We start from the raw sequence: 24273 nt of genomic DNA on the forward strand, positions 1-24273 counted from the left end.
TTTCTGAAGTTTCCAGGTTCTATTAATTTTAGTGTCACTCTAATAAAGCATAATGTTAAATCTAGAGTTATTTCCTCCTTAGCTCATGGCATTTCAGTGCAAGTGTGGCAATAGATTGCTGATACATAGTAGTAAATGCCTACTATGTTCTGTGTGCTGAAGCAAAGCAAGAATTTCATTGTCCTATCAGGGACACATGACAATAAACTCACTTGAACACTTGAACTTAATGGTGTTAGTGTATGATCCAGGAGAAGAAAGTCAGTAATGAGAATAGCTACTTCCTTGCATAAACTAAACATTACTCTGGTGTGGGGTTTAAAGAAAGGATTTTATTTAGGTAACTCCAAAAATGTTACAATGAAACTTAAAAAAAACAATTAGATACAATTATTTTCATAAGTAATAAATTGTTTTTACTTCATGTAGTCCTAGACAGAATTGAAGATGTAGAATAAAAATCAAAGTTTAGAAATGTTCTGTATATGTGAATGATTAACTAGAATGAGAATCAAAACATGAATAGGTGGCATTGTTATCATTGAAGTCTGACAGTTGTAACCAATAGACAGAAAACAAAATTGCTTAGAGTACAGAAGTTATACAAGGGTAAAATACAAGCGGAAAGCCAGTGATGCCATGCAGTCCTCATTACACACCATATCTGCAAATTATATCGCTTTAGTTTGCTGCCATTCGCACTATGGCCCCTACCTCAACCCACCAGCAGACTTACTCTGAAAGGGGAATGCAGCAGCTCGACACCAACATATTGATGGTCTTGTTACGTTTCCAGCATGCTACAAAGGTAACACGATACCCAAACCTAGATCTCCCGTGGGACTGAATGAACTTCAACCTGAGACTGCAAGCAGTGCTGCCTGAAACTAAGCGAGTAGAGCACAATTTTGGGGCGGTGTTATTTATATAAACCGATATCTCGCAAGTAGACGCTGCAAAATTCCATCAATGCCATTTTAAAAACAACACGGAGTGCCTCTGTTTACACAAGTCACTGGGTTAATCAGAATCTAAGTTAAGGGGGTAGCAAGAGAAGTGTTTATTCTGGGCTTTGATCATCATGGGGTACCGTAACATACCAAGCATATGGGAGAGAGTGGTGTTCTCAGAAATGGCTCCACTTCCTGATCGAATCACTGTGGACGGGGATGCAACATTGTTCATTTAGCAAAGAATGCTGGTGACGGGATAGGTTATGTGGCACTTGAGTGACACATTCCAAGGTCCCCATTGCCCAGCTAGAATGGGGACCTTAAGTGGGCTGTCTGAACTGCAGGATTTGCAGTCCATGTTCCTCCATTATAATGGTGAAGGGCCCTGGCTCAGAGTAAAAAAAAAAGTCCTAGCACATTTCTATCCAATTCCTTCATTTGATTTCAAACGACTCTCAGCAGTAACCCTTTGGTTGCTGAATTTATGTTGTTCTACAATACTGTTCTATGCATGATCAGAGGAGGACAAAACGTTGGCCATTTCACATAATTTCTACGTGTACAGATCCGTTAAATGCAACAGCTGCCTATACGAACAAGTACTGAACTTCAAAGTAATCAGCCACATAGGGCTCTTATATGGGATAAAGCACTATATAAATCCAAGCAATTTGTTTTGCATCAGATTCCAGTATTATAGCACTATTTTTCCATATCTGTAATTCAACAGTATCTCACAAACAGAACAGTGGTGACAAGAAGTGGGGAAACGCGTCATCAGAATCCAATGCGCTTGTCCTAGTAGATGAGGGACACGCAGCAGCAGCAGCAGTAGTGGGAAACTTGCTGTGTTGTCCACGATAGAACCTGCTTACTTGCAAGGAGGCTACAGCAATAAGTTTCCTTGAGAGTTTGCGTTTGGAGAAATAGAAGGGAAGCCTGCCTTACAATGAAAAGAACAACATTCATGATTCAGCAATACTTAGACCATTTCTCATTTTAAAATGTAAGCAACTCGTGATCCTTGCCAATCAACATACCACGTAATAATCTTCCTTGAAACATCGCTGGCTAAAAAAGGTGTGCAGCATCACGATCGGCTGGTTGTCAACAGTCATGCGCTGAATGTCTCTTGTACACGTGTTAAAATGTAGGCCTCTACTCTAACATCTGCATATTACAACAAAGCAATTAAATCATTGTTAAAACATAATCTCATTACAAAGGCTTCCTCTGGCTCTGGTTTCAGTATTCTAACTATTCCAAAGTGGCAAACCATGCTTGATTAAACATTTGGTGGGTAGCATCTACTGCACTGAAAGGATTAGCACCTCTGTTTTGTGTCAAAATTGTTCTGTTACTTTCAATATCGCTTGAGCTATACTAGACATTTCTTTGCATTCCGTTACATGGATGTTTTTATTAAGATATAACACTATACGATACAACCTGGAACAATCTAGAAATGAATTAGGATTGAAGGCACTCTGCCTTTCCTGCTAAAAAAAAACAAGAGCTTTTTGTTTTAGGATTCGCTTTTCTTCTTGTTCTTCTTCAGGAAGGAAGGGGTGCGGAACTTTTTCTTCTTCTTGGAAGGTGACTTGCTGGGAGACTCGTCGCTGGCTGCATCAGTCGCCTCCTCAACCGGCGAAGATGGCACCTGCTCAGGAGGTGGGGAAGAGGGCACCTCTTGCCGCTCAGCTGTCGTCAGCTCTTCGAGCTTCTTGCTCAGGTCTTTGCTTGGGCTGTCAGACTCCTCTCTGCCAGGGGTCTGGATGGTCAGTGGCTCCGAGGGCTCATCGGGGGCAAGTTCAGGCAGGGACTGTTGGAAAGTTGCAGCACTGTCGTCCTTGCATGTCTGCTCCACTTGCGATTCTGAAGAATTTATAGAAGAGGACAAAATAAGAGAATGTACAAATTGTGTTCTGGTAACAGAATCCCTTCACTCATGCAAAGCTCCACTACCCACACTCAAGAACGGTTTCTTCCCCTGTTCCCAGGCTTCTGAACAGTCCAAGTCTTTGCTATCTCATTAGGACATTGGAACTGTTACACTATAACGTTGAGAACTATATTTTCCACTTTGTATCTTTTCATTCACTCTACCTATTGTACTTGAGTTTAGCTTGATTGTATTTCTGTAGAGTATTATCTGATTTGATTGGATAGCATGCAAAACAAAGATTTACACTGTACTTCCGAATATGTAACAATCAAAATATAAATCTGTTCTTTTGCAATTTGTCAATGTATAAGATATTGAATAGTCATGTTTCATAACAGCTATTCTCCACAACTTTTAGGTTCAAAACTTTCTGCATTTACTCCAATACTTCTCCAGCCAGTTTCTCATATCAGTCAAAACTCTGAAAATATTGACACATCAAGTTATATTCACCCACGGCTCCATGCTCATAGATCTGCACTGCCTCCCAGTCCAGCAGCTGCTCAAATTCAAACTTCTCACTTTTGAGTTTAAGACAGCCCATGGTCACTTCTCCCCACAACCCATGTCCATATCATGACACCAATGATAACCATCTTTTCATCTGTCTACACCGAGCTCAGGAATATTTTTCACCAAACCTTCCCATCTGCCTTTCTTCCTTTGTCACTATTGCAAACATAACTAATTTTTGGTTCGGTCCCAAAGTCTCCATTGGATTGGTGGCATATCTTGCCTCATTATGACCCCTCACAGGTCAAAATTTACCAGATTGCATGCATCAGATAAATGTTCAATGTTACTCTACTATGGGCTGTGTTGCAAATAAAGAGTTCTGTGTAAAGATTTTTTACATTGGTCCAAAATCTGCACGTTTTATATGTTCACATCAGTGGCGCAAAAATATCGGCCTTTCCTTTCTGTGGAAAAATACTCAGTTTCCACATCCAGACAGGAGGAGAGGGTAACATTAGTGTTCGGAGATCTGCAAGATTCAACAGCCATGACACCATCACTTCAATACACCTGTCCGGGTTACTCACCTTTTCAATGATTCTATAATCCAGAGTTGACCAAGAGGAAAAGCATAATCTAAAGACTTTAGTTATGGCGATGAACAGAACTGACAAAGAGTCAAAAAAAGAGTTGCTAACTTATTTTTCCATGATGACCAATTTGAGTGCTTTCCGCATTCTGCTGCAAATTACTGCCAGTTGCACTATTTTGTTTCATTTGTAAACTTGTACGCTTTTAATTTTTTTTTCTCCAAATTGTAAACTTGTGTTGTGTCAACCTGGTGAAATTAGGATTACGAGTACAGCAAGTGGCAGAACCACGATGCCCTTTGCAGAGCAGAATGATTCCATAGCAAGCAGATCAGATCAAGTCCTATTATAACTCAGCGGGTCAGGCAGCATCTCTGGAGACCATGGATTGGTGACGTTTCGGGTTGGTCCTAGTGCCATGCTTTGTCCCAGCCACACTTCTTTTCCAGCTTTGTTCTTCAGAGATGCTGCCTGACCTGCTGAGTTACTCCAGCATTTTTGTCAACTACCGTCTGCAGGTCTTTGTTTCTAGGTCAGATCAAGATTGTAGTTCTGCTGCAGCCAGTTGCGCACACACACACACACACCCACACAAACAAACACACCTGTGATGTTATAACCATCTTCAGCCAGAAGTTAAGAATAAATCCACATCTGTTTCATTCCAAGGTTTGTTCGATCACCGTGCAGCCAATTCGATTCGTGGCTCTCTTGAACAGCTAGCGACACCGGATGCGACCAATGCTCTAACAACGTCTTGACTGCAGTTCTCACTCCAAATATGGCTGTCACTGTGACCAAGCTGTTCAATTACAGAGTTGCACAGCAGAGAAATGGGCCCTATGTCCCACCACATCCCTACTGATCTTCTTGCCCTTCTATACTAACATCATTTTGTATGTGATCCCACCATCTCCTCTGGTAGCACATTCCAGATATCAACCACTGAGTAAAAATCTCTCTCCTCAGCTACAAGACATTGGCGAGGCCATATTTACAGTATTGTGTTCAACTTTGGTCTTCCTGTTAGAGGAACGGTATTGTTATGCTGGAAAGGGTGCAAAGATTTACAAGGATGTTTCTGTAGATCAATCAAATTAGCTGATTTGATCGCGTCTGTGTTCAATGATGTACATCCGGTCCGTAATCCAGTCCGGGTTTTCTATATATCATTCAGCTGGCATATAATGACACCTTAATCATCAGCCTGTTAGTTAGTCCTGGAGTCCAGAGATGATAGCACCCTAATGTGTTCCCTCTGTGCATCAGGCACGTGCCATCAGGGTTGGCAAGGTAGGCAGTGCCTACTCTGAATAAAATTATAAAATGGTAATTATTAAATATAAATAGTAAAGGAATGGGAGAATTATGCTTACCTAAGAGATCGATCTCTTAGGTAACGCGTGTTAAATGTACTGCGGATGAAAGGCACGGGAGAGTTATGCCTACCTAAGAGATCGATCTCTTAGGTAGGCATAACTCTCCCGTGCCTTTCATCCGCAGTACATTTAACACGCGGGATTATGTGCTACTCACGTGCCGTCGACGCTGCTTCAAGCCATCGGTGGCAAAGGTCTTGTATTTCAAGTTGACCGACTCTGTTTTAATACAACTTGAACAGTTTCCAGGACCTGAGCTTTAGGGAGAGGTTGAGCAAGCTAGGACTTTATTCCTTGGAGTGCAGGAGGATGAAGAGTGAACTTACAAGATATTGAGAGGAATAGATAGGTTAAATGCAGTCTCTTTTACCCAGAGTAGGGGAATCAAGAATCAGAGGTTTAAGATGATGGGGGGAAAGATTTAATAGGAACCTGAGGGGCAATTTTGTCTTTTTTTTACACAAAGGGTGGTAGGTATATGAACAAGCTGTCAGATGAGGTAGTTGAGGCAGGTACTATCACAATGCTTAAGAAACATTTAGATAGGTAGATGGAAAGGTTTAGAGGGATGTGGGCTAAACACAGCCAGGTGGGACTAGTGTAGATGGTTGGTTGGTTGTTGTGGGCAAGTTGACTCGAAGGGTCCGTTTCTACACTGTATGATTCTGTCACCTTAAAACTCCTTACTCCTACCTTAAACCCATGTCCTTTTTGCATTGGAAAACCATTGACTATCTAATCTATCTCTAAATCAATACATACTAAATAAGGCCAGAATATTGAATGCAACCAAAGACAGTCCATAGATCATGCGGTAGTGTTGTCCACAGATCTGGATGCCCATGACTTCAGCCCAGGACTATTTGAATGATTTGTTTAAGATCTACATTCATGCGCAGATTGAAGAATCTGACTTTACAGAATGGCCTTGCCCCAAAATGTCCCTTAACCATAATCTCCAGAAATGCTACCTGATCCTCAGAGTTACTCCAGGTTTTTGTTGAGGAACCAATCGTACGCTGACCAGTTTTAAGACCACTTGAAACTCCCCACTGTGTGCTGTTCAAATAGAGAGAGTGCTCTTTGCTTACACGACTGCACTTTATGATCACTGCTTTTAAGTTTCTATGCATTTGTTGGAAATAAACGGTGAGCTAATAGAATGTCCATTTAGATATAAAGATAGACACAAAAAGCTGGAGTAACAGCGGGACAGGCAGCATTTCTGGAGGACTGGGTGACATTTCGGGTCGAGACCCTTCTTCAGTCCATTTAGATATTGTGGCATCGGGGGTTCAGCAGTGACCACACACTGGCACTCGCAATAGGGTGAACTAACATAGAAACATAGAAAACAGGTGCAGAAGGAGGTCATTTGGCCCTTCATTGCATCATGGCTGATCATCCACAATCAGTACCCCGTTCCTGCCTTCTCCCCATATCCTTTGATTCCCCTAGTCCCTGGAGCTCTATCTAACTTTCTTTTAAATTCATCCAGTGAATTGGCCTGTACTGTCTTCTGTGGCAGAGAATCTAACAATCTTACGTACAGAGGCTCCTGGGTTACTGAAGACCTGATTTATGGCAATCCGACTTCACAACCCAAGGGTATGAACATTGAATTCTCCAATTTTAGGTAGCTATCCTGCAAACTGCCAACCCCCCTTCCCTTTAGCCCACCAGGATGCATACCCATTTCTTCTCTTCCTCTGACCCCTTCCACCTTTATCTGCTCTTTGCCTCCTCTCCTAATCTCACTAAGGCTTACCCCTACCATCCCTTGAATCACTTTACCACAAACGGACACTTCACAAAGCCCGCAAGATCATCTCTGACCCCACTCACCCTGCACACTATGCCTTTCAGCTACTGCCCTCTGGGAGGCGTTACAGGTCAATTGCCTCCAAAACAAACCGCTTCAAAAACAGTTTCATTCCCACTGCAATTAACTTTTTAAACTCTGTACGGTGAGGAAATACGAATAAGCATGGCCCTTATGTATTATGAAATGTGTCTGTTTGTATGTATATCTATGTTACAAGTTTAATGTTTGATGAAATGTTGGAACCTGTACCGAGCTGTGCTGAAAACAAATTCCACCAGCCTGGCTGTGTGGTCATTAAAATACAATACAAAAAAAAAATACTATCTGTTGTCTTTTCATTTCTGGCCTTTGTCCAACCATATGCCAATCAAACCCTTCACATGCATCTACCTCTCACATGCCAGGGTTTGTCCCAACACCACTTCTCTTCCAGCTTTCTCCACGCTACTACAATCAGTTTGAAGAAGAGACCCGACCCAAAACGTCGCCTATCCGTGTTCTCCAGAGTAAGTTGCCCGATCCGGGTTACTTCAGCACCATCTTTCTCTGCTTATGACATTTCTTTGGAAACTGGCAATCTCTTCTGTCAGTAGGTAAAATACTTCATCAAATGTCAGAACTCCATTGATACTTTCAGGCATTGAGGCAAGCCACTGGATGTGGGACATTCTGATTCTGTACCATGCAACAACACTGTGGAAGACTATAGCTGTTGATTTTAATTGACCCTCAATGAAACCTTTTGATGATGCGACTTTCTGTGGACATGCGTCTGAAATGCCTTCCTTGTTCCAGAACCGTGGTTACCATTGTTAACCAAGCCCTTGACTGCAACTCATCATTTTCCTACATCTATGCTCTCACACACTCTTATCCTGAACAAGGATAGAGTTCTCCTAGATCTCACCTAGATCCCATCAGTTTCCACATTCAACAGATTATTCTCTGCAATTTCTGCCAACTTCAGAGATTCTACCACCAGACAAATCTTCCCCTCTCTTATCTTTTTTGCATTTCATAGGTTCTGTTCCCTCTGTGACCCCCGAACCCACTCTAACATTCTCACCATCCACCCTACTTCACAAGGCACTAACAGTTTTCCAGGTGAGGCTCATGTCATAGAAGCAGAATTTGTCCATTCTGCCCATCGAGCCTACTCCAGTATTCAATCATGGCTGACCTATCTTTCCCTCTCAATCCCATTCTCCTTCCTAGTTCTGATGTAGGATCTTCAACCTTACACTCTCTCTTCCCACACATGCAGCCTGACCTCCTGTATTTCCAGAATTTTCTATTTTTCCTTTAGATTCTCAGCATCTACGTATATTTGAATTCCCCCCTCCCACTCCCCCACTATCTCTGTGATGTAAAATTAACTTTGATCACTTTTCATGTTCTAAGGAAGGGTCCTACACCAGAAAAGCAGACATTGCAAATTCTGGTTTTAATTATAGATTTGCAACATCTGTTGTTTTTTGATTTACATGCAACAATTTATTGAACATTCTTCCTTGATGAGTATTACCTCTGGTGCAGGTTCAAATCCCGTGCAAGAAAAATCACTTGTTTTTAAAAGGATGTATAGTTGATATAACATGTAACTGTCTTCACAAGAAAACAAGCACGCACAAATAAACTGTATTTGGTCAAATTACAATGATATAAACCATACACTGATTTTTTTTTGTAACTTCGTCAATCCAATCTCCTAAAACTTTAATATATTGTTTGAAGATCTTTTGGGCATCTCACCCATCATCTGGTAGTGCGATGCTATATATCTCAAAAGCTGCTTGCTTTAATTCTATGAAGAAATATGTGGAAGATAAATCAGTCCATAATTCACTAGCTACAATTTCCAATTTATAAATAAAAAGGACTTTTTTACTAATCCATACACTTATTTTGTGTGAAGAATTGCATGATGTGGTTCTGAATTGCATAACATGGTTCTGGCTAAGTTTATCCCTTTTTTTCCTATCCCCAAAACTCTCTTCCTCTATCTTTACCCGAATCACCTTATCGTTGTTAATGAGCATTCTAACCTCAGCATTTAAGGAATGTGTGTTCTACACAACCCTGTTCATCAAAATAATTGTCTGTAATTGCTTGCAAGAAAAAGTCACTTGAAGCATTGCCCTGATCAAAGGGTAAGCGCAAAGTTAACAAAAACGTAGGGAGCCAATAACTTTGGAATAGAGCAGAGGCAAATTTCCAAAGTACACCATACTTAAGCTAATACCTCTCACACATACAAAGGGCTAAGTACTCAGTTGAGCAGTTTAGTTCACACAAGCCAAGTGAATAAACATTTATAATTTTCCTCTTTCCACAATGTTAGAGGTTAATAAATAATTAATTTTCAAAGATTTGTCTCTTGTTAAAAGGAATGTCATCTGAAAACATTAAGCATATAATGCTGAACATGGACATGTTATTTCAAAGCTTAAATGGGTTAGACAACTTTGCGGCCATTTCCTAAAGACTTATTTATGGTGCATATATTTTCGGGAGTTGGAACCAATTCAAGTCTATTTGCTTACTACATTTGTTTTTGGAAAGCAAATACAAAATTAGCAAGAAATGGCAAAAATAATAAAACAATCATTATTGTATTCCATTAACTCTGGGCTTACTGAACACGTTTGATCATATCTGTTGACAACTATGACCAAGTGGGTCATGATTTTAAGTCGGAAGTTGAGGGTTCCATTCCCATTTGAAAAATCTAGGTTGAAACTCCACAGCAGTACTGAAGGATCGTCAAAGTCTAAGGGGCCAAATTCAAATAAATCAAATACCTGTTCTCTCAAGTGGATACATCTCCCAGGAGAATATTTTGAAATAGAATAGAGCCAAGAATCAGAGAGTTTATCCCTCAATCAACATCACAAATATGAATGAGGTGGTCATCATCTTGCCCTTTTGTGATCTTTCACAAACTGGCTGTCATGTTTCCTACAACAGTGATTACACTTCAAAATATACCTCACTAATGTAAAGGGCTTTGGAATTTCCTGAGGTTGCGGAAGACAAATTCAAGTCTCTTTCTTTCATCTTTTATAAGCAAACCCTGAATTGTTTAATGATTAAAATGAAACAATATTAACACTCTCCCGAGGTATATGCTCCCTGTCAGGTACATAACGTTTAAACAACAAATTATGATGTGCAGTCCCTTCTCGAAGAAAAGCAGCTCATATGTACTGGTCCTTGTGAGAGTTTCTCAAGGTCTTTCCAAGGCATGAAGTAAAAGAGATTTCTAAAGTTTTGAGGAAGGCGTTTGCATCTTACATAGAACTTATTAACCAGGAGGAAATGGAAGTGTAAACAGGAACGTTAAAGCTGAAAGCCATGCACGTAGGTCTTGCAGGGTTAACTGAAGCAGCGCTGTACATCAACGCACAATACTTACTATGGTAACAGGTACTCTTTAGCACATCCAGCTCCTGTTTGTAATGCAGCCACAGGAAGGCGGGTGGAAGAAAAAAAGCACAAGTAGAAAAATCTATGCATTCATAACAGCCATTTGTGTTAAACCAAAAAAAAGGTAACGGAATGTACAACTTTTACAGGACAGAGAAATCAGATGAGATCAGTGAATAAAAAAAAACTACAACATGACAGCGATCTTGGTGTGACAGAAGATACACAGATACATATCAGATTACACCATTCCAAACACTAGAACAAACTGCTGTCAACACTGTATACATCTTACAGAGCCCTGAGTAATGCAAATAATTATTCTAATCCGATTATTCTACTTCAAATTCTGAAATTATTCTAAAATCTGAAAATAAAGATGTTAATACATTTTGGGTGTTATAAAAAGATTTTCTTTGCAATGAATTCTACATCAAATTAATAACCTGTGGATTTTCTTCTTCTTATCCTTATCCAAATCTTTACTCTTTTTTGCAAAAGGTTGCCTCTACAATGCCCAGGCAGTGAGGGAAAACCCACATAGCTCTCCATGCAGAGTGGTCGGGGAACTACAGACCCAAAGTTACCCATTCTGTAATCACATCTAAAAACTCATTCACAGTGCAAGAGATGTTCAAATGCTATTGTAATGCAGGGCACAAAACAGGTACTTCTCTTTTATTTTTGACTCCAATTAAGATGCAGATTATTCATTCAGTTTTACATTTCCACTATTTTAACTCTTCTAGCCTTTGACATTACCTTTAATCAATCAATTCTGGAACTAAAATTCTGTTCCTAATCCCATTTAGTCACCTCTTCTTCCACCCAACGCACCCTCCTAACTTCAGCCAGTGTTAACTGCTTTTGGTGAATTGGAGATTGACGGGTGTAATCTAATAGCAGCAACAAACAAGAGGGTGTGCCATTTACATACTTTAGATGCTCATATATTTAGACTAGAGTTTGAATTTGTATTAAAAAATGATCACATACTGGTCATCCTGAAGTTATTACTGCCAGTTTATTAGAATTTCCTCAATTAATTTGATAACCAGTTTGACAATTATTTGCTATTCTCCAAATGGATTCAGCAATCAAATGCACATTGTCTTGTATAGTTGTTGCTCACTTTAAAGGCAGAGCAGACCACCTGTTGAATGGTTTTATACCAACACACACTCAAGTAACTTCTTCAATCGCCTAGAGATGACAAACCATTGTGCTTTACCAGCGTGCACTGAACTGCTTGATGTATCTTACCATCGTCTAGTTTGGTGGGTGTGCTGGGGGGAGTGCGGGTAGGGGCGTGGTCTGCAGGACTCTGCTGGTCGTTCACTTTTACCTCCTCTGACTGGGGCTCAGGAGGATCTGAGTAAAGGAAACAAATGTTTAAAAAGCGTACAATTTGAAGATGTGCTGTCACAGCATACAAAAAACACTCCGGATGTTTGTGACGATACCTGCTATGGGCCAGTATTGATCATTGTGGACACCTTTCAATTCTCATTTAAATCTTGTGCTGCAGCAGAATCTGTTTTCCACCATGATATACACAGGCTTGAAATATGATCAAGATTCTCCCCGTAGCTCGGGTATTTTTTATCAAAAGGCTACCCGGAGAATGAATCATTTATTCGGTCGCATGGTGATTCCCCCATTTAGCCAATTAGCTAGACCCAAGAGAAATTTCAAAAGATACTAATCACCCTGTTCCCTCAAATCAGAGGCAAGTGTTAGTGAAGGGGGCAGGACAGTGATGTAGTTGGTAGAGTGCTGCCTCGCACCGCCAAAGACCCAGGTTCGATTCCGACCTCAGGTACTGTCTGCGCAGTTTGCACAATTCTCTCTGTGACTATATAGGTTTCCTCCGGGTGCTGCTGTTTCTACCCACATCCCAACGACATGCGGGTTTGTAGATTAATTGGTCTCTTTAAAATTGCCCCAAGAGTGTAGGATCATAAACCGTTCTAACATAGAACTAATGTATGGGTGAGCGTTGGTCAGCGTGGACTTGGTGGGCCGAAGGGCCTGTTTCCATGCTGTATCTTCAAACTATTCAATGGCACAGTGATTCCCCCAATTAGCCAAGTAAATAGCTAGACCCAAGAGAAGTTTTAAAAAGTACTATTCACCCCCTTCCCTCAAAACAGAGGCAAGCGTTAGAGCTGTTCAAGCTGCTGCCTCACAGACCCAGAGATTTAGGTTCAATGCTAACCTTGGGTGCTGTCTGTGTGGAGTTTGCATGATCTCCCTGTGACTGTGTGGGTATCATCCAGCTACTGCGGTTTCCTTCCATATCCCAAAGACGTGCAGGTTTGAAGACTAATTGGTCTCTGTAAATTGCCTAGTGTGCAGGGAGTTGGTGTGAGAGTGGGATAACATAGAACCAGTGTGAACGGGTGATCAATGGTCAGTGTAGACTCGGTGGGCCAAAATGCTTGTTTCCACGCTGTATCTCTAAACTAGACAGTGCGTTCCCATAGTTGTAGTGATCTGGATCCCCGCACATTAACACTATCCTACACCCACTAGGGACAATTTTTACATTTACCAAGCCAATTAACCTACAAACCTGTACGTCTTTGGAGTGTGGGAGGAAACGGAAGATCTCGGAGAAAGCCCACGCAGGTCACGGGGAGAACGTACAAACTCCATACAGACAGTACCCGTAGTCGGGATCGAACCCGGGTCTCCAGCGCTGCATTCGCTGTAAGGCAGCAACTCTACTGCTGCTCCACCGTGACCGCCCTATTTTTAAAAATTCTATGCAACGGAACATTCCTTTGAGAATGTGAAACATGAAACTTCCTACTCTAACAAGCCAGAGGAGAGATTACCCAAGAGCATTTGTGTTCTTTCTGAAACATTTACCAAGTAAACTAGTCAACATAGAATGCACAGAACAGATCAGCAAAATTCACTGTTGAAATCAGATGGCCAGATTTCTGCAACCTTGCTATAAACTTTACCTGTAAAGCATAGCAATCCCAGCACGATGAAGATTAATATCACCATTATATTTTGTATCTAAAATCTACTGCATGCAAAGGGTAGAAGGTGGAAACACTTCATGTCTGAGGAAACCAGAGGTGCTCATGGATAGTCACTCAGATTGAGAGATAAGATTTCAGTTGTGTAGCCACCAAGAGCAAGAAGAAACCCAGATCCACGGAGATCAAATCACCACTGGGCAACCAGAAAGGTAGATTAATCAAACAAAAATATGGAGATATAGGTCAGTGATAGTGAAGATTCAGCACATCAAGGGATGAAGACAAATCAAATATCCAAAGTATTTGATTGGATAGTCACGATTCTTCATTCAAGTATTCTGGGCCTTACCCTGCTGACCAATAAGCAAGGGGTCAGATGGAGAAATACAGTCACCAGAAGTGACAAGTGCCTTGACGACAGCACTGTGAAGCTGGCTGTGTAGAGATCCTTTCATATCCACGTGTTCTGGGCTGAATTGTTTGGAGTCCTGGCCTATGCCGAAGGATGGTTTCAGTTCAGAGACATCTTCATAACTGCATGGACTCTTGACTTCTATGGAACATTCTTGGCTGCTGTGCGATTGCATCTCAGTTGCTTTGTCTTGATCATCTACAGATTCATACATGGAAGAATGATTTTGGCTTGGATCGCCTTCAACGACAGCTAGTTGCTGCAGAGGATGCCTTTGTGGTGTGCTCGCCATACTGTCTGGCCTGTTGTCAGTATGCACGCAAATGGACCCATCTTTCGAGATCGCGTCAATGTGAGCTGTAGCATTCTTAGCTGGATGAGACAATGCACAAATAAAGCTTTTCCATTGATGAACTGCACTATTGTTTCTCTAGCGTACATGGCTCTTGAAAATATAATCGATGCCACTCAAAATCTAATTTACTAGTGTCCAAGTCAGTGCTTAACATCTCTCAATTTTTATTTCAGAAAACCAAAAGGTTAGTTCGTCAGATACATCAGAGATAGAGAATTTTAAAATTAACATTTTATTTATCACAACACAGGAAGCTATGTGGCCCAATGGGCTCATGTTGGTTCTCAGCAGAGTTATTTCATCAGGTCCACTTGTCTCCCAGGCGACCTTTGCCCATTAACTCCCATAATCCCGCCACCTTTCTCCGTCACCTTCCACCTTATTTTTCACCCTGCTCCTGTCAGGCAAAAGTTACAGAAGCTCAAGAGCTTGCACAACCAATCTCAGGACAGCTCCTTCCCTTCTGTTATCAAGCCTCTGAATTATCCCCTCCATAGGTTCAGGTACTGTCTGATTGTGGACATTGGCTTTGTCTATGAATCTCTTAGTTTAGTTTAGGGATACTGTTTGGATACAGGCCACTTTGGCCTGAGTCCACGCCGACCAGCGATCCCCGTACACTAGCACTATCCTACAGACTAGGGACAATTTACAATTTTTACCAAAGCCAAATTAATCTACAAACCTGTACACCTTGAGTGTGGGAGGAAACCAGAGGATCCGGGGAAAACCCACATGGTCATGTGGAGAACGTACAAACTCCGTACAGGCAGCACCCGTAGACAGGATCGAATCCGGGTATCTGATGCTGTAAGGTACCAACTCTATCGCTACACCACCATGCCGCCCCGATCTGCGTCAAATCCGTTGCAATAAAACGCTGAGAACTATATTCTGCACTAGGTATCTTCTCCTTTGCTCTATCCATTGTCCTTGAGTCTGATGTGATTGTATTCATAAAAAGTATTATCGGATCGGATAATATGCAAAACAAGGGTTTTCACTCAGTATACATGACAATAAACCTAAACCCTTTCTTCTAGCTTTACATTTCACTCTTTGCCTTATCTGACACCTTTTTCATTTCTAGCCTTTGCCCACTCATCTGCCAATCAAAATCCCCTCATTTATTCACCCATCACTTGCCAGGCTTTGTCCCATCCCCACCTTTCACCCCTCTACAAAAGTGTGAAGAAAGGTCCTGTCCCTAAATGTTACCAAATCCATGTCCTCCAGAGATGACCCCAGCACTTTGTGTTCTATGCCCATTAACCAGTTTTATTTTTTTGCCACTTACCTACACGAAAGGGAAACCTGCATTAGCCAATTCATTACCAGCGTGTTTTTCAGATTTATTACAATACTTTGATTGGAATACCACACTTGCTATTTATAATACCTACTATAAAATATAGAAAATGAAAGGCACATTATAATCTCCATGTAATCCCTCAGTTGAATTGGGAGGAGAATTAAGGTGCAGACACAGTATGGCAGTATCATCTAGTTAGGTGGTTTCATTGCTCAGACACCAGATGGTTTAATACTAAAATCTCTAATAGATGTGAAGTTTCCAAAGTTCTGTTCGTGATCAGCTGCAACCAGAACTATTATGTTCTTTTTCCAGAATGTTGTTTGGACATCTCAGCCTTATTTATCCCACCCTGCCAAGAAAGGGTGTGGTGAAGGTCCCAAAGTCTCCACAAGCGAGCTCAGAGATTAATCAAAACAGCAAGGGCTGTCTATCTTCCCCGACCCTGCTGACTGAAAGACTGTGGTCTCTTTGACCAGATGTCGAGCTCCCTACAGATTAGGAAGATGTGCTCATCTGTTTAACGGCACCCTCTCCTCCCAACAAACTGACAGAAGGGAAGGACCATGCAACTGACTTTGCCACTCTTCATTAAGAAAATTCTTGCTCTCACGTAGTACGAGACCAACTCCTACTATTAATAAATAAAATGATGTAAATATACAAGTATGATAACACCGGTAGAGAGGGTGCCAGACAGGCGGGACACACAGACAGAGACGCCACTGACCTGAAACACTAATTTTATTTCTGTTTTATCGTGTTTAGGCTCAAGGGATAAAACATTATTTTTCCAATTCAATTCGTTAACTTTTCTCCCATAACACACTTCAAGAATTTCAGATCAAAGCTGCATAACCATTTGCTCAAATGCTAGCATAGTTACTACTGTAACTAAATAGCATTCTGCTGCATAATCTTTTGTTGTCTTACCTTGCCCCATCCGTTACCACCCCCCTTTACCTCGAAAGAATCACTAATACAATAAGGAAACAGGCCTTTTGGCCCAACTCATCCATAGCGACCAAGAAGTCTTCACGAGCTAGACCTATTTGCCTATTCATATCCCTTTAAACCTATCCTTACATGTTGAGATGCAAGAAAAAATATAGCCGTTGTCTTCAAAAACAGGAAGCAAACAGTGTAAGAGCATGTCAAGAGGAGACCATAAAAAACACACATCTATTCAAAACAGAGTTTTATCCTATCCAGAATGAATTGTTGTGCATTTGATGCAACAGGACTGAAAATAAATATTTGCTTTAACTGGATGAAGTGCATATGTACCGTCTTTAACTGTTTCATCAGATAATGAAAGGTTTAGACTGTTTAGTTAATTTCTCAATCCAAAAATGATTCATGATTCAGTTTTAATGATGAATAGAATGACAATGGATTAATCAAGTTTGATGGTTTGTTTTAAAAAAAAAGGAATTCATGAAAAACTCCCTTAATAAATCACTGCACAGAAACTTGCCTTCAGGTCCCTTCTGCTTGCGTTCAACTTCTTTGCGATACTCATCAAGTTCACGGTCCGTCAACTTGTTAAAGGGATTTGGTGCCGTGCTCACAATTACTCGTGGCTGGTATTCCTTTTCAATAATCGCCTTTGATGCTGTCACCAACTCTCCCTGAATAAGCAAAACAAACTGCCATCAAACGTCTCGGTGATTTACAGACCCCAACTTAAAGCAGCTACTCAGATGACACTCAAATAATAAATGTTGATCACGTGTGAGACTGAGCGAGATAAATTTCGTAGCCTGGAGAGAAAATTTTACAATATGTTACCTCATGCATAAAGGCTGAATCCTAAAGTGGAACCAGATGGTACAATGTGGCCCAGAGGTCACTTCACGTCTGCCTCCACTTTACCCGTGGCGGTAGAATTACTGCCTCGTGTACCTTCGAGGCTCCAGGCATATCCACAGCTGTGGCATATTAACTAAGATGGGATAATTCCCGATCCCCTTTCCTTTTGCTACATCAGCAAGAAGTGATTTTATGCACACTGTTATCCCAACTACCTTAATCCCCACTAAAGTTGAACTAGTTAAAATAACTGCTAGACCACTCAAACCTCCAGTAACACTGCTCGTTCATTATGCAACCGTACTTCCATTAGTTCCCACTGTAACTCTCCACCCACTGATCTTAGCCCACATTTTTGTTATCCCCCCCCCCCCCTCAACTTGGCAATTTTTCATAAAAGTAATATTTAATTCACAATTGGGAAATTACAGGTACAGCTCTGTGCACATTCATTCTTTACAAGCAGGGAAATAATTCTCATCCAGAGACACATGAGAATACAGATGCCTAGATAAGTGGGCAATAGGCACAAAGTGAGGTTGGACAGACTTGGAATGTTTGTGTGCCAGAGTGAAGCCACAGGCAAACTAGAGGAACAACACCTCATATTTCCCTTAGGTATCTTATAACCCAACGTTATGAACATTGAATTCTCCAATTTTAGGTATCTGCTACAAAACCCTCCCCTACCGCCCATGTCGCACCTGGACTTGCACCAATTTATCCCCCTCCTCCTGCATTCCTTCCTCTAGCTTCACAATTTGTAACTCTTCAATCCTTTTGTCTCACACCCTCTGTCTTTCCATCTCTGGTCTTTGTCCAACAATCTGCCGATCAAAACGCACTCTTGTATCAATCCATTACCTTCCAGGCTTCGTCCTGCCCCTCCTCTCTTCCAGCTTTCTTCCTCCACCCTACAATCAGTGTGAAGAATGCCCCCACCCCGTAATGTCACCTGTCCATGTTCTGCAGAGATACCTAAACCGCTGAGTTACTCCAGCACTTTGTTTGTATTTTTATAAACCAGCATCTGCAGTTACTTGTTACCACTAGATTTCAATGTCAAAGAGCACTAAACTTCACACCATTGAACTTTTGGTGATATGTCGATCCAGGATTACCAAGGTACATCAACCCTTCAATAAACCGGATAGGTTGATAACGTAGATGAAGTAAATTGGCCAACAATGCAATTTCCAGATTGGATTTTATCATCATTCTCAATTAACATGAATAGTCTTCTGAAAAAGCAATTTTTAAATAAAAAAATGCAGCATCTAAATATCCAATGCCATTAGGACCCACCACAGTGTTTGCAGGATGTGGTTTCGCTAGAGAAATAAATCTATTTCAATGACAGATCAAGAGGTTTTTGTTCTAAACAATATATATGTTGCTCAAAGGGAAAAACATGAAGGCATGCAAAAACATTTAAAATAATAATTTAACAATGTGAAAGCTCAACACTGACAATTCATAATCATAAACAGCATTTCTGGACTCAAGAGCTCTTGTTATATTTCAGTGTGGAAGCTCAAGACTGACAAGTATTGCTGCATAAACTTCCATAAAGTTCGGAAGCTATTGGGTTTCCCATTTTCGCAGATATACAACACAATAAAAGCAAGATAAAACAAAATGGTTTTATATAACACAATTTTTGGACTCCTGAGCTCTTCCTCATTATGGAAGCTCCAGCGTCAAGTAATCAATATTTGGCTCTAGTATTGCTTTACGGATTCAGATAATGCTCAGAGTTTTAATGTGATTTGGAAAACAGAGGAAAATGTGTCCCTTGGTTGTACTGAGGAGGGCGAGAATTCCCGAGAGAGAGTGGTGGAGGCTGACTAGTTAAGATAATTGTAGAAACAAGAACTACAGATGCAACCGGGGTCCAGGCCCAAAACGTCACCTATGCTTTTCATCCAGATAGGCTGTCAGACCTGCTGAGTTACAAGGGCATTTTATGTCTATCTTCAGTTAAGATAATTGGTTTGCCATTGTGTTAAAAGAGCACTTGGAAAGAAAATAAACAAAAGGACATGTTGTAACTGTGAAATGCAGAATGCAACAAGTGCTGGAAATCTGAAACCAAAACTGAAGCCAGTTCTGATACTAAAACAACAGATTATCTGAGATTGTTAAACTCCATGAATGTCGGCAAGGGCTGTAACAAGCCTGGATAAAGGAAGAGAGTGATCTTATAGAGGTGTACAAAATTATGAGAGGAATAGATCGGGTACATGCGCAGAGTCTCTTGCCCAGAATAGGGGAATCGAGAACCAGAGGACATAGGTTTAAGGTGAGGGAAGGGAAAGAATTTAATAGGAACCCGAGGGGTAACCTTTTTTAAAAATTTATTTATTTATTTATTATTGATTTTTTATTTTTTACACACATAGTGGTGGGAGTATGGAATGACCTGGCGAAGGAAGTAGTTGAGGCAGGGACTATCGCAATGTTCAGGAAACAAGGCCAGGATAGGTTTAGAGAGATATGGGCCAAACACAGGCAGGTGGGATTAGTGTAGAAGGGACATGTTGGTCGATGTGGGCAAGTTGGGTCAAAGGGCCTGTTTCCACGCTGAAAGACCCAGTGACTCTAAGCTCGCATCATTAGCGAATTAGAGGGGAGCATGCAGCTGGTGGTGCTCTCATGTGCGTATGCTTCATACAGAGCCAGTGTTTCCACTTTGAAGGAAATTATCCGAAATTCGGGAAATTCTGGTTGTCTTCGGGTACTTTTAGGGACATGGAATAATTTCAGGAAATTTCCGCATTTGGCCCGCAAAGGGGTGTAAAGGTAATACACACAGCACTGCCAGTTTGGCGCTCAAAGGTTTAAACAGAGCGCTGTCAGTTTAACCCGTGGGAGTTTAAACAAAGAGCAGTCAGCTGCAGCACTATGGGTTCTAAATATAGCGCTACTGGCTGCAGCACTATGGGTTCTAAATATAGCGCTACTGGCTGCAGCGCTATGGGCTTTAAACCTAGCGCTATGGCCACAGCGCTATGGGTCACAGATTGCACTGGAAAATTCTCGTATAACAATGAGTCTTTGGAATTCTCTTTCTCAGTGGAAGTTGAGCCTTTGATTATTTTTCAGGCAGCGGTAGAATTCTGGATAAGCCTAGTGGTGAAAAGTTACCAGCGGGCGGTGGGATTGCAGTTACATTGGGATTGGCCTTGATCTTACAGAACAGTGGGTGGGTGGACTCAAGGGGCCGAGAGGGAGAGGTGGAGAGAGGGAAGGATGGAGAGGATAGGGAGAGTGGGAGAGAGGTTGGGAGAGAAGGAGGAGGGAGAGGGAGGAGGAAGGAGAGAGAGAGAGGGGATAAGAGAGGGAGGGAGAGAAAAAAGGAAGGGGAGAGAGGGGGGGAGAGAGGGGGGAGAGAGAGAGAGGGGGAGAGAGGGGGGGGGGGGGGGAGGGGAGGGAGGAGGGAGGGAGAGGGAGAGAGGGAGGGAAGGAGAGAGAGAGAGAGAGAGAGAGGGATGGAGAGAGGGAGCGAGGGAGGGAGAGAAAGGGGAAGGAGGGAGAGAAAGGGGAAGGAGGGAGAGAGAAGGGGAGAGGGGGAGGGAGAGAGGGAGAGACTGAGACACATGATAGCAGGTTGCAAAATCAAAAGTTGTTGGAGGCAACGAAAGCTGCCTTGCATAACACTGTACAAGTGAGAAACAGAAGCAGGCAGATATGGTGTAGTTACATAGATCTATTTTGGCTTGTTCTTCTTTGTGTTGTTAACGTGTGCCCACGAAAAAAAAAACAAATCACCTGCAGGAAGTATTTTTGAAAATTTCAGGAAATACCATCAAATTCCAGGAAATTTGGGATTATATTTAAGGAATTTTTTTTGGAGGTGTGGAAGCACTGTACAGAGCTATACAGCACAGAAACAGGCGCTTTGGCCCACCTTGTCGATGTTGACCAAATTGGCATACAGGGCTTGTTCCATTGTCATGCATTGGGCCCTCTTAAACCCTCCCGATCCATATATCTGTCCAAATGTCTTTTAAAAGTCATAATTGTAGCAGTTTCTACAGCTACTTCACAGCTCATTCCAGATAAGGACTGCAGTCTGATGAAAAGTTGCCAGTGTTCCTTCTTAAATCTCTCCCCTCTCACTTCTACAAGTCTATAACTCTAGTTTTAGAATCCTCTACCTTGGGAAAAAGACTGAACATTCACTTTATCCATGCTCCTCATGATCTTGTACATCTCAATGAGTTCACCTACAACCTCCTACGCTGCAAAAATATATCTCCCAGGCTATCCAACCTCTCCCAATAATTTAAGCCCGTAAAACAAGATGGCATGGATCATGGACTTGGAAGGTGCAGTTGAAATCGCCAAGGGGAGCAGCTTTTGTACATTTTGTAGATGAAATACAGAGCAACTATAAAACATCTGTGAAGAGAATCAATGTTTCGGTTAGTGCATAAGATGCCAGCGAAACTGGCCGTGGGTCTTGGAAGGTATTGAGCTTTTTAAGTGAGTGTTGTGGGAACTGCAATTATCCAGGCACACAGAAAGTGTTCTATCAGGACCAGACTTATGCCGTAAAGGTGATGAAATGACTTTGTATGTCAGGTGGTCATCCATCTGCTATTGAAAACCAGCTTCTGAACTGCTCTTGCAGGCACAGTATTTATAAATATCAGTAACAGAACAATCAAGGAACCTTTACAAGCTCTTTTGCTTTGTGTCTAATAAATGGATAGCAATGGTACTAGATGAATATAATTTCACCTGGGTGGATCATGTTTAGAAAAACTGTGATTATAACAAATGTTGCAAATCTATGCCAAGGTCAAGGATAGATGTATCATCTCTGATGGGGAAAGGTAATTAGTGACAAAAGGCATAAATGCAGATGTTCTTTATGGTGGTGCGGTGTCGCAGTAGTACAGTCGCTGCCTTACAGTGCCAGAGTCCCGGGTTCGATCCTGACTATGGGTACTGTCCGTACGGAGTTTTATGTTCTCCCTACGACCATGCGGGTTTTCTCCAGGTGCTCCAGTTTTCTCCCACACTTCAAAGACGTATAGGTTTGTTGGTTAATTGCCTTCGATAAAAATTGTAAATTGTCCCTAGTGTGTAGGATAGTGCTCGTATGCGGGGTGATCGCTGATCGGCTCATCCTTGGTGGGCAAAAGGCCCTTTTCCATGCTGTATAGCCAAACTAATAAAAAGTTATCTGTATCTTTATTTATTCCTCACAGTCTGCAGATCTCTAACACTTCAGCATTTAGTTCTATAGACTTTGGTTATCGACACTTCCTTTTTCCATTTGCTTCACCAGGATGGGAAAACAGCCATCTGCCTCCATCTACATTGTTTCATCTCCTCTCAGAACAAATACAGTTACAGAAAATGTAAAATACTAAAAAACATAATGTTCTAAGACAACACTGAGTAATCAACTGGGAGAGGGGAAGGATACCCTAACCTATTTAGGGACATCTTAAAGTTCTTGCTTTAAAGTTTTCTCCTGGGTATGAGGAAGGCTGCAGGAAAAGGCTAGAAAATAAAATCCTTCTCTATAAAGCACTGCATCTCTGGACTAAATACAACCATTTTCAATCATTAATGCTTTGGGTAGAGCCCACAACTTCCACCTGTTAGTATTTTCCCTCACAATCATGAAACAAAATGAATTGAAGAATTTATGCTAGGCATGAAGCAAGCATTTTGTTAGAGCAGTACTACTGTGCAAGGAAAAGCAACAGTGGGCGCAGCGTTCAACAACAAAAGGTCAGTAAGTACCTTTCTAACAGGGTTAGTGCGATTTAAGACTTGCTCTGAGAGATCGAGACCATCAATAAACTCCGCACAGTCTGAGAGTGGTGCATCCTGCAACAGTAAATTGAGTAAACAGTGCAAACCGTACCCTCCCTTAAAGATTGGATAATTCAAGTCCTTATATCGTGTCACTTCCATGCAGCATATGTTTTGACAGCAGCAGGATGGCAGGAAAATGGCATGCAGATTATTACCCAACACTAGATGATGTGCAGATATGGGATTCTAACCAGTCAAACTTTCATAAGCTCATACAAAATTAATTTTAGGAAGTTTACCAAAAGCTTCAAGTATATATAACTAATGTTCTTAATGTGTCAGAACTACCATTAATCTTTGGGGCACGAGTTACGAGTGCTGAATTACTAGTTTCAGCTTGTTAATAGTTAAAAATAGAAACAGGAAGGATCAATACACCAAAGTGGGCATTGTTACACGTTTCCAAATTTATTGTATTAATTCATATTGAATAATTTCAGACAAATACAAGATTCACTTTTACTGCAATTAGTTTTCCCATTGTAGACAAAGCCAGGCAAAATCTCAAAAGTTAGGCAGATTATAAAAGATATATTAAACAAATTCGGTTTGTCAATTAAATCATTTTTAAAAGCATGAAATCCAAAAACACATTTTAAATCATATTGAAATACATCAGGAATGACTATCACATATATGAGACAATTTCAGCCACATGCAAATAGACTCCATACAATTCAGTTTGGTCAGTATTACACGATTTATTAAAAAAATAACAGTGCTGGAGTAACTAGTGTTTACATTATTTATATCTTCTGAAAGGCAGAACTGGTACTTTGCATCATGATTGTGTACTGGTAATCAAAAAAAACAACTATAAATTTAGGTCTGATGAAAATTTGATTGATCTCCAATTTAATTAGAATATAACAGTGAAATAAATGAGGTTTTGAAAGCCTGACCAGTGTACTAGGCATGCTTATGATATCTGATGGTATCATTTATTAAACATCATTAAAGAACATGCACAGATG

At 41.1% G+C, this 24273-nt stretch overlaps 1 protein-coding gene across 12 annotated transcripts in view; it reads right to left on the reverse strand.

The window, feature by feature from the left end:
• Positions 1 to 312: 312 nt before the first annotated feature.
• The window catches only part of add1 (adducin 1), an 87647-nt gene continuing 63686 nt past the window's right edge, over positions 313 to 24273 (reverse strand). For 2 of the 12 annotated variants that reach the window (XM_033018354.1, XM_033018356.1), the window contains exons 13-17: positions 23225 to 23311; positions 17127 to 17280; positions 13920 to 14354; positions 11838 to 11945; positions 313 to 2828 (exon numbers count right to left, since the gene is read on the reverse strand). In XM_033018354.1, the coding sequence (XP_032874245.1) occupies positions 2479 to 2828; positions 11838 to 11945; positions 13920 to 14354; positions 17127 to 17280; positions 23225 to 23311 (1134 nt within the window). In that variant the 3' untranslated portion in view covers positions 313 to 2478. Of the gene's footprint in view, positions 2829 to 10562; positions 10598 to 11837; positions 11946 to 13919; positions 14355 to 17126; positions 17281 to 23224; positions 23312 to 24273 lie in introns of those variants that run through there. The other 10 variants (XM_033018355.1, XM_033018358.1, XM_033018364.1 and 7 more) reach the window with 7 other exon arrangements.

The sequence above is a fragment of the Amblyraja radiata genome, chromosome 3, assembly GCF_010909765.2.
Source record: "Amblyraja radiata isolate CabotCenter1 chromosome 3, sAmbRad1.1.pri, whole genome shotgun sequence".
Taxonomy (NCBI): Eukaryota; Metazoa; Chordata; class Chondrichthyes; order Rajiformes; family Rajidae; genus Amblyraja; species Amblyraja radiata.